Source organism: Myotis yumanensis, unplaced genomic scaffold, assembly GCF_028538775.1.
Source record: "Myotis yumanensis isolate MYYU_CA2020_CCGP unplaced genomic scaffold, mMyoYum1.0.hap1 SCAF_13, whole genome shotgun sequence".
Taxonomy (NCBI): Eukaryota; Metazoa; Chordata; class Mammalia; order Chiroptera; family Vespertilionidae; genus Myotis; species Myotis yumanensis.
The window spans coordinates 17892802-17902937 of NW_027223764.1; the positions used below are offsets into that span (position 1 = coordinate 17892802).

The 10136-nt window shown below is 55.3% G+C and overlaps 1 protein-coding gene across 3 annotated transcripts; it reads left to right on the forward strand.

Annotated features, from left to right (window-relative positions):
- The first annotated feature begins 15 nt into the window (after positions 1 to 15).
- POLL (DNA polymerase lambda) lies at positions 16 to 8301 on the forward strand. 3 transcript variants are annotated; one of them, XM_070432459.1, is made up of 9 exons: positions 16 to 50; positions 915 to 1055; positions 1760 to 2054; positions 2246 to 2402; positions 2755 to 3072; positions 3836 to 4009; positions 4563 to 4691; positions 6559 to 6727; positions 7154 to 8301. In XM_070432459.1, the coding sequence occupies exons 2-9, from the start codon at positions 941 to 943 to the stop codon at positions 7516 to 7518; spliced, it is 1722 nt and encodes a 573-aa protein (XP_070288560.1). In that variant the 5' UTR covers positions 16 to 50; positions 915 to 940; the 3' UTR covers positions 7519 to 8301. The 3 variants fall into 3 exon arrangements, with proteins under 3 accessions (XP_070288560.1, XP_070288561.1, XP_070288559.1); XM_070432460.1 differs by lacking the exon at positions 16 to 50 and adding an exon at positions 66 to 452; XM_070432458.1 differs by lacking the exon at positions 16 to 50 and having other exon boundaries at positions 463 to 1055.
- Positions 8302 to 10136: the final 1835 nt, after the last annotated feature.

Genomic DNA, 10136 nt, shown 5'->3' on the forward strand with positions numbered 1-10136 from the left:
TCCCCCTCCCCCACCCTCCCTCCATCCGCTCTCATTGGCTGCCCTGCTAAGTAAGTAGTAGTTTACTCTTGCTCGACCCCTGGGTGGTTTGCCGGGCCTGAGGCGGACCTGCCCCGGACCGAATCCAGGGGGTGGGGCGGGGGCCCTCCGGGCAGGGTCCGGACAAGTCTCCCCTCCTGTGGCCTCCAGCTGGGATAGTCGCGAGCACGCTCCAGCTGCGACCGCGGCGGAGGCCCCACACCTGCCGGAGGCTTCACCCCCAGCTGTGAGGCCGAGACGCCCCCAGTCCCGGAAGGCGCTGCACACCTGCTGTTGCCGCGCCTGGTCTTCCCGCACCTGCGGGGCTGAGCACCGCCGCGCCGAGAGGCCTGCGACCAGGGCAGGTGCAGGGCGTTCCCCTGCCTTCCTCACTTCCCGCCCTCACACTCGCACCCCCAGGTTTTCCTCTGCGGGTCAGTGATGGGGGTAGAGCCAGACGATGTGGCGTTTGTGCGGAGTCCCACTCAGTCTCCACTCCTCTTGGGAGCCCAAGCCCTTCCTAAAGGCATAGCTCCATTTCCTGACTTGGCATCCCCTTTCGGGAGACCCCTTTGGGGTGCAGCAGGGCAGACACCGCGCTGAACCTTTAGAGCAATCCCTCTGAGGAATGATACCGTTTAGTGCCCCCCCCCCAAAGTTTCCCCAATAGTTTTATTCTTCCCCCCATTTCCTCCAATACTCTGACTTTGAAAGGCTGGTGAGTGCAGAGCTCGGCTAAGCAACTGAAGTTCAAATGGGATTGGGGAGACCCTGGGGAACTGGGCTACTGCCCCCAAGGCCTGGTCAGTAGAGATCCTACCTCCATAGTCAAAGGACTTAGGGAACCCCAGTTCTAGGTTTCTACATGACAGCTGCCCCGATCAACCCTCAAACAGAAAGGCCAGGATCCAGCCATACCTCAATGGACCCCAGGGGCATCTTGAAGGCATTTCCCAAGCGGAAGAAAATCCTTGCCAATCCATCATCAAAAGCACTTGCAAAGATTCCCAAGAGGGAAGACGAAGAAGAAGCAAGAGGTGAGCGAACCCAATCTCAGAACCCACATTGTTCATGGCCAGAAGCAGATAGAGCCGACTCTGCCTGCCCAGGGCCTGCAGGTTGGTTTATACCTGCCTTGCAGTAGGCTTGGTCCCAGGTCTTTGTTATCTTCTACTTCACCCTGAGACCTCCATTAATCAGAAAATACTCCTAACCCCTAAAGAAATGACCAGCAGAATCTTTGCTCTCCAGGGGGTTCCCTGCAGTGTGTGTGTGTGTGTGTGTGTGTGTGTGTGTATGGGGGGTGGGGGGGTGATTGGGGGTGGGGGACAGAAATCCATCTCAGGCCCCTAGAGTTAAAAGATATTTTGTACCCAAATTGACAAATAGATGGCAAAAACTTACATTGGGTGGGAAGGAAGGATCTATTAGACTGTGAGGCCTATAAGATATATATGCCTTGTGCCTGGTATACAGTAGGTATCTATTAATACTTGTTGAAAGAATAAATGAACAGAGTGATTTATAGGATGCCTACAATGTGCCAGACACTGTTCTAGTTTGCCTCTTACATCAAGTGATGACACATAAGGAAGTTAATGGTGTGCTTGTGGTGGGACCCTCAGAAGGCAGGTTGCCTGAATGGAAGAAAAATGATCGTTGGGGGTAGGAGACTCCAATGGGATCATTCGGAGCGGGTCTGAAAGTTATGACAATAGGCGTATGGATATCTCCTCCACAGAGTGGCTGAGTTCCCTACGGGCCCATGTTGTGCCCGCTGGCATTGGGCGAGCCCGGGCAGAACTCTTTGAGAAGCAGATTGTCCAACATGGTGGCCAGATATACTCTGCCCAGGCCCCAGGGGTCACTCACATTGTGGTGGATGATGGCATGGACTGTGAGCGAGCCCTTCGCCTCCTTAGACTGCCCCGGCTGCCCCCAGGTGCTCAGCTGGTAAAGTCAGCCTGGCTGAGCTTGTGCCTGCAGGAGAGAAGGCTGGTGGACACGGCAGGATTCAGCATCTTCATCCCCAACAGGTGGGCTGATCCCAGTCTTTCCTCAAATGTTTTCTGGCAGCATCTTGAGCTCTTTCTTTGGGTTATTAAAAATAACTCTCATTGTTTTAATGGAATACATTAGAAAACCCACGTTTCTGAGTAGAGAAGGATTGAGAGCAGAGGTAGGGTGAGACCTTTGGTGTCTTAACATCCCATCACCATCCCTGCAGGTACCTGGACCAACCACAGCTCAGTAAGGCAGATCAAGACACTTCTCCCGGAGCTTGTGAGGTTCTGCTCAGGACAGCCCCCTCTCCTCCCCCTACTCCCATTAGACCTGTATCTCCTCCCCAGAGGATAGAAGAAGCTCCAAACACCCAAGCCCAGGTAAGGAGCCTTTCAGCCCCAACAGCTCACTTTCCCTGGAAACTGGATCATAGAAACAGGGAGAGCCTCAGAAAGGCCGGAGCCCCTGAGAGAGGAGGGCTCTTATTGTGAAGCCACTTAGCTCCTCCCAACACTCATCACTCCTATATTTGCCCAGATCATATCTACCACATGCCACCGGGCACCCTAGGCTGGACCAAGAAATCAAGTGGAACACATCCCCACACCTAAGGAAACCCAAGTAGATGCAGAAGACCCAGCCTAATTCCTGGGTCTGCCTGGGAGACTCAACCCCCGCTCCGAGGAGCATTCACGGGGCAGGAATTTATTGTCTCTTCTTCCTTCCCTCCAGCCTGTCTCGGATGATGACACCAGTGATGGGGAAGAGACCCCAGTTAGCGCAGCTGATTTGGAAGCCCTGATCAGTGGCCGCTACCCCATCCCCCCTGAGGGAGATGGTGAGCCCAGCCCCGCCCCTGAGGGTCTGAATAAGTGGGTCTGTGCGCAACCTTCAAGTCAAAAGGCGACCAACCACAACACCCACATCACAGAAAAGCTGGAAGTGCTGGCCAAAGCCTACAGTGTTCAGGGAGACAAGTGGAGGGCCCTTGGCTATGACAAGGCCATCAATGCCCTCAAGAGCTTCCACAAGCCTGTCAGCTCCTACCAGGTACTTGGGGGCTAGGGCAGGGGGTGCAGACGGGTGGGATGCGGTCTTCTCTTTACTGGCTGGAGGTTGGTGGAGGCACCGGTCACAAGTGCGGATCAGTCGGAGTGGTTGAGATTCTATGATGTCTGGCACTTGCACAGAAGAGACTGATGAAAGCAGTTTGGCAAAATCTTGATAATTATAGGAGCTGGGTATTGGCTACTTGGGGGTTTGTTACACCGTTCGCTCTACTTTGGAATTTTTTCCATAATAAAGTTTTTAAACGTTTAGAATCTGGAGGCCAACAGAGCAATGTTTGAATTCTGTTTTCCATCATTCACTGTGTGACTTCAGGCAAGTTACTTAAACCCACTGAGTGTCAGTTTCTTCACTAGTAAAAAGAGACTAAGAATAGCAACAAATGCAGTGTACTGTGGGGACTAAAGGAGATGGTCTCTGTGGCGCACGACCGGCTACACAGTTAGGTCTCAGTAAATGTTGGCTCTCACTATTGTGATGATGATGATGACGACTAGTGTCACCATTATTGCCTTTTTTCTACTTCTTGTGCTGATCTCCATCCCTCTGGGAAGCAAAAGACAACGTAACCATCCCATTCCACCCAAACTTCTCATTTTCAGTTGTGCCCAAGCTTTACAGAGCCATTAATTGCCAACTGGCTTTTACTGGACATCTGCTAAAGGAGTCAGCTTCCCCACCCTCTGGCCCTACCCATCCCATCTTCTCACTCTTCTTTCCTGCCTCTGCCAACCCCTTCCTCTAGGAAGCCTGCAGTATCCCTGGGATTGGGAAACGGATGGCCGAGAAGATCGTAGAGATCCTAGAAAGTGGACATCTGCGGAAGCTGGACCACATCAGCGACAGCGTGCCTGTCTTGGAACTCTTCTCTAATATTTGGGGAGCTGGAACCAAGACTGCCCAGATGTGGTACCAACAGGTCATACCTTGCCCCAGCCCCCTCTCAGTTTTGCTGTGTCTCAGAGCTCCTGACCTACAGTTGTCTTACCCTGTGCTCTGATGGGAACGAACCCAGGCTATAGGGAGACCATTTTTCACAGGGACCAGGGCTCATGTAGACCCCTCTCCTAGCTCCCAGGACCGCCCTGTGGCTTGGTATACTTGGGGCATTGATCTGTGGCAGAGACAAGAAGTATGTTTCTCTGTCTCAGACCAGCAAGGGCCTTTCTGAAGAGACCAGGCCTCAGGGCTGAGTATCCAGAGCAGTAGTTCCCGAATCTGGCCTGTCCAGAGTCACCACTAGACCAACAGAATCATATTTTAGGCTTGTGGCACGGCTCGGTTGGGGCTTGTCTTCCATGCCTCCTGCCTTTCCCAAGTTCCACCAATTACAGACCCAACTGCTCCTGGGGGAGGTCCTGCCTCAGGTCTTCCTTGGAGGCTGGGGGTGATGGAAGCCTTGTGTGTATGCATTCCTGCCACTTCATTGGTCCTGGATCCTCATAGTGCCCCAACTGGCTTCTTTTCTCCAGGGTTTCCGGAGCTTAGAAGACATCCGCAACCAGGCCTCCCTGACTACCCAGCAGGCCATTGGCCTGAAGCATTACGATGACTTTCTGGAACGCATGCCCAGAGAGGAGGCTGCCGAGATTGAGCAGACAGTAAGCAAGTGTCTCAGAGCAGTAAGGAGAGCCAGGCCCTGCTTTAAGGTCAGGGTCTGGCTCAAAGCCAAGAACTCCTGATCCCTCGGCTGGGGAGCCTAACAGGCAGAGGACGCTGTGGGCCACCAGAGGTTAGGACCAGGGAGGAAAGAGCGAGTCAAAACTAAAGCTCTGGTAGGGAACTACTTAAGGATATCGAGATTTGAACTGCACTAGGTTAGGCTGGGTCAGGGCAGAGGCTCTTAACATTTGTGATTCACAAACTTCTTTGAGAACCTGGTGAAAACTTTCTCTTGAGAAGTTGTACAAATGTACAGAGTTTTATATCTCTTTCCAGACGTATGGACTTTCTGAAGCCCACCTGTTTGGGTTAGAGTTGGTGAAGAAGCCCAGTGCAAGTAGGATTAAGTTTGGGGTTAGAAGAAAGCTAGGTCAAGAAGTGAGTTAAGGTTAGGCCTGAGTTAGGAGTAAGTTTTCTTAGTATAGGATGCTTTTAGTTAAGATTTGTGGTTGCCCTAGAAATAAGGTTTGGCCAAGATTAGCGTTTGGTTTAGAGGTGGATTATGGGTCAAGTTCATATAACTGGCCTTGGGATTAGGAGCTGGTTGCTATGGACAAGGTTTGCTTACTTTGGTCTAGGACACTGATAGCATAGAACTCCACGGAAACTCTATGGACAGCTTAGTTGAGATCAACTGCCAGCTCTTCTCCCGGCCACAGGAATCTGAGGCTGGAGCAGGGTGGATGAACAGGCCCCTTTGTTCACCCATCACCAGGCGCAGTGTCAGTGATGACACTGTCACTCAGCCACGGTGTCCAGGCAAGGAGAATGCCCCAGTGAGCCTCTGGGCCCTCCTGCCCACCTGGCACGCTCCCCCCATTGAAGGGCTCCAGCCTGAGGAGTTTTTGATGGGATTACTCGGCCTAGGCCTCCTCCCATCTTCTTGGGAGGCTCAAGAAGGGAGTGAGGGGATTAGCAGAGCCGCTTGTCAGGAGAATTGAGGTGTCATGGTTGAGGGTATCCAGGGCCCCAGAAATCTCAGCATCCTGGGGTGGAGGCGGGAGGCTATCTGCACATGAAAGGCCTCGTGTCTCTGGGGAGGGCTGATGGGCTTATCCCTCTCAATGAGGGATGACCCTTCAGCTGACAGTCTCCTCTGTCACACTCACTCCTCACCGTCCCGTTCCTCTGTGTAAGGATGTGAACATCGGCTCAGATTTGCCTTCCTCTCTCCCTTACCTCCCTCTTCCCTGTCCTCCCCTCCCCACCATCACAGGTGTAGTTCTATTTCTGGGCTCCTCTCCTCTCCTCCTCTCATCACAGATGTAGCTCTATTTCTGGGTTCCATTTTCCCAGTCTTGGGTCCAGGCCACCCTGCCAGCCACCTGTTCAGGCCTCAAGCCCCAACTCACACACTCTGCCTATCGTACTAAATCCATAGATACCCCCGCTGCTGAGACCTGGTTGAGGGCCCTTCATCTTAAGTGGCGTTTCACAGACGGGGCACCTGGTTGGGGAGGGGCCACCAGAAGGCGTGTCTTCTGCTCTGAAAGAGCCCTAGAGGGAAGATCAGGACTTTCCCTCAGAAACAGCATAGGCATCTTCTACATCTTTCTCAGGCTGCCTCCCGGGTGGGAGCACGTCCTAGCGAAGCTTGAGAACTGCTGCTCCCCAGGGTAGATCTCTGGCCTCTGTTCCCTGGGACCCATCCCTAGGGCCTTGTTCACATACCAGGGATCGGCTTGGGGCATAAGCTGGGAGGTGGGTCCCTTCCCTGGGTCAGGGAAGGCCCTTGTGCTGACACAGGGAGGAACTCCTTGAAGAGCGTAAGGCCCACAGCCCTCAGCCCTCACTGCTCTTTCCCAGGTCCGGGAATCAGCTCAGGCCTTCAGCCCTGGGCTGTTGTGCGTGGCATGCGGTTCCTACCGACGGGGGAAAGCAACCTGTGGTGATGTGGACGTGCTGCTCACTCACCCGGATGGCCGATCTCACCAGGGCATCTTCAGTCGCCTCCTTGACAGCCTTCGGCAGCGAGGTATAAGCTCCATCTCTGGGGGAGCAGGTTGGCAGGGGCCAGGGCAGGGCAAGGCGGCCCCCAGGAGGGAGAGCCTCAGAGTCACAATCTCTAGGCGGGAAGCAGAGGAAGGTCGCTTCGTGAGAATCCCACCTTGTGGCCAGAGCCATTTCAGGGAAGAGATGAAACGGCCCCACACCACACAGGTACTCAGCACCACCTACAGGTTGCGTGTCTCATCTGATCCTCCTGTGACACTAGGGGGTGGGAGGAATTTCTATGCACATTTTACAGGCCAGGAGACAGGCCCGGAGAGGGCCAGGTCACCCAGCAAGTAAGGGGTCACCTGGGACTAGAGGACCCAGGGTGATCCGGAGAGAGCTGGGAGGAGGGGATGGCCCAGGCCTGGCTCCTAGCCCTCCCAGCAGCCCTCTTATGTTGGTCCAGGGTTCCTGACTGATGACTTGGTGAGCCAGGAGGAGAATGGTCAGCAGCAGAAGTACCTGGGTGTGTGCCAGCTCCCAGGACCAGGGCGACGGCACCGACGACTGGACATCATCATTGTGCCCTACAGCGAGTTTGCGTGCGCCCTGCTCTACTTCACCGGCTCTGCCCACTTCAACCGCTCCATGCGGGCTCTGGCCAAGACCAAGGGCATGAGCTTGTCGGAGCACGCCCTCAGCGCAGCTGTGGTGCGGGACACCCGAGGTCTCAAGGTGGGGTCTGGCCGAGTGCTTCCCACCCCGACTGAGAAGGATGTCTTCAGGCTGCTAGGCCTGCCCTACCGAGAACCCGCTGAGCGGGACTGGTGACCACGGTCGAGGCAGAAGGGGCACCCACTGGACCAGCTGCCCCACCTGGCTGTCCAGTACTCCTCCCCAGCCTCAGCTGGCTAAACCTCACACTTCAGTCACCAGCTCCCTGGGCCTGAGGGAAAGGGCCAGCCAAGCTCCCAGGTCTGCCCTGTTCTCCCCGACAAGAGCAGGCTGCTCTCCCTTCTGCCCCATGTTAAGCAGGAACAGGTGGCCCAGGCACCCCCTTTCTCTACCCTGAGGAGGGTCTAGCTGCTGGCGGTGGGATGAGGCTGCAGGGGGAGGCAAGCAGCTCTGGCCCAGCATTACCCAAGACCCTTTGGAGCAGGAGAATGACCACTTCACATACTCCCTCTACCCACCCCGCTTCCTGTGCAGCTGGAGGTGTTGGGAGAGGGTGCCTCAGGCTCTGTGAGGACAGCATTGGGAGGCCCAGGGGCCCAGTGAAGTGCATTTGACATTCAACCTGCCTGGTGTCTGAGCTGCTGCAGCCCTGCCTGCCTTCTTCCACCCAGGGGGGCATGGAGAGGGGAGCTGAATGCAAGTTAGCTGCTCTTCATAGAGGCCAGGCCCAAGTCAGCTCCTGAACCCAGAAGGACACTGGGGGACGTGAAAAGGGAGAATTCATGGAGTCAGGCATTTAGGGGTGCCTGTCTACCCATTGGCATCTCCTGTGGGCCTCCCCTAGAACAGGCTATCAATGATTCTCATCATTGATGTTTCTGTCTCTCTCCCTCTCCCTTCCTCTCTAAAATCAATAAAAAAATATATATTTTTTAAAAAGTGGCAAAGACTCATTAGGAACAACTAAATGGTGACCTGTGTGCCATTGACAGGGATGAGGCAGTCAAGGAAGGCTGCCTGGAAGAGGGGAGGGGCAGGCTGGCAGGGAAATAGCCTATTTGAGAGGGTTAAGCAGGCTCTGGAAATAACAGGAACCCGCTTTAGAGGGGCTGTGGTGTCTGGGAGTCGGGCGAAGGCTAGGCTGGTGGAGGACGGAAGGTCAAGCTGAGGGGCCTAGTTCGATAGAGCAGATAGGAGCAAGTCCAGCTAGTGGCATCAAGGTCATTTTCAGAGGCTGGACCTTGCAGGATGGAGAATTCCGGGGGGGGGGGGGGCGTGGAGGGCTATGGAAGAATTTGGTGAGGGGAATGAAGGTATATGGGGGATTTTTAGAGCAAAAGGGAAGCTCTGGGTGCAGAGCTGGGCTCAGACCTGAGTGCACTGGCTGCGAGGCAGGGTGGGTCGGTCTCTGTGAGTAACTTGCGGAGTCCCAGAGCTGGCCCTTGTTGACCTGGTTTCAGTCAGGGGACCCCAGCAGCCTTAGCTCAGAACCCTGAAGTCCAGCCATGGGGCCTTGTCTGCATGGGTCACGCAGGGAAGGAACCGAAGGCCCATGGAGTCTGAGGCCCCTGTCACAGCTCAGTACCAGCAGAGAGCTCCCTCAAAGGCCTGGAAACCTGGTGAGGCATGAGCCTCTCCCTCAGAGCTGCTACTCCCAGGCAGGTGTGGCTGCCCAGGGCCTGGAGTGGACAAGAGGAGCTGGGGAATCCCTGGGCCCCCCCAGGTGTTAGGGCTGCTTCTGTCCTCGCTCCAGGGCTGTTAGTTCTACTCTGGACTGCGCCCTCAGGGCTCCATCCCCAAAAAGGTCGGAGTTGGCAGAAGCCCAAAGCCTGGGATGTCGGGGTCCAAATGTGGCCATTGCTTCTCCTCTTCTGCTTCCCACTTCTGTGCCCCTTGTCTCAGCAGGCACAGAGGAAGTGGGCCTCCAGGGCGAGGAGAAGAGGGAATCAGTGGATCTTGGGGTAACTTGGCCAGTTAACCTATACACAAGACCTCCCCAGAACCAACAGGAGGAGTAGTGCTGGCTTCTACCTCTGAAACCAGGACCCCCCATTCCTGCCACCCCCTCCCATCAGGAGACTCCGAATTCCAGAGACCACCTGCAGACCAAAGTCCTGGTTCCCCCTGGCAAGGGCAGCAGGAAACCACAGGATGCAAAGGGTGAGTGCCCATGTCCGCCAGAGCCATCGGAGGGCGGTCTCCTCGGCTGCACAGGCCGACACAGGAGCCCAGGAAAAGGGCTGATGGGAAGATGTCTGTGTCTGGAGGTTACCCAGTTTGGGGGAGGGGTGGTTCTCTGAGTGCAAAGGGAGCAAAGAGTGGTCGCGGGATTCCCCAGCCACCGGAGAGCCTGCGCCTGATTTCAGCCCCGTGCGCCACCCCATTGGAAAGGGAGACTGAGTTCAGAGCGCAGGTGGGAACGGGCATTCTCTCCAGCAACTGAGGACCCCCAAGTCACCGCCCAGTCAGCACCTGGTCCTGAGGAGGGGAGACGGCCCCACAAGCTCGCCTCCCGCCCCAGCCCAGCCATTGCCACTGTGTCCCTGGGCCAGAGTTGCCCCTGGACAGACCACAGGTATGGTAGAATAATGGTTCCCCAAAGATGTCTGCGTCCGAGTCCCTGATACCCGTGAGTATGCTATCTTACCGGTGACAGGGGCCTTGCAGATGTCCTTAAACTTTATTTTGAGATGAGATTATCCTGGATTATCCAGTGGGCCCAGTCTAATCATGAATCCTTAAAAGTGGAGAACGTTCCCGGCTACAGTCAGAGA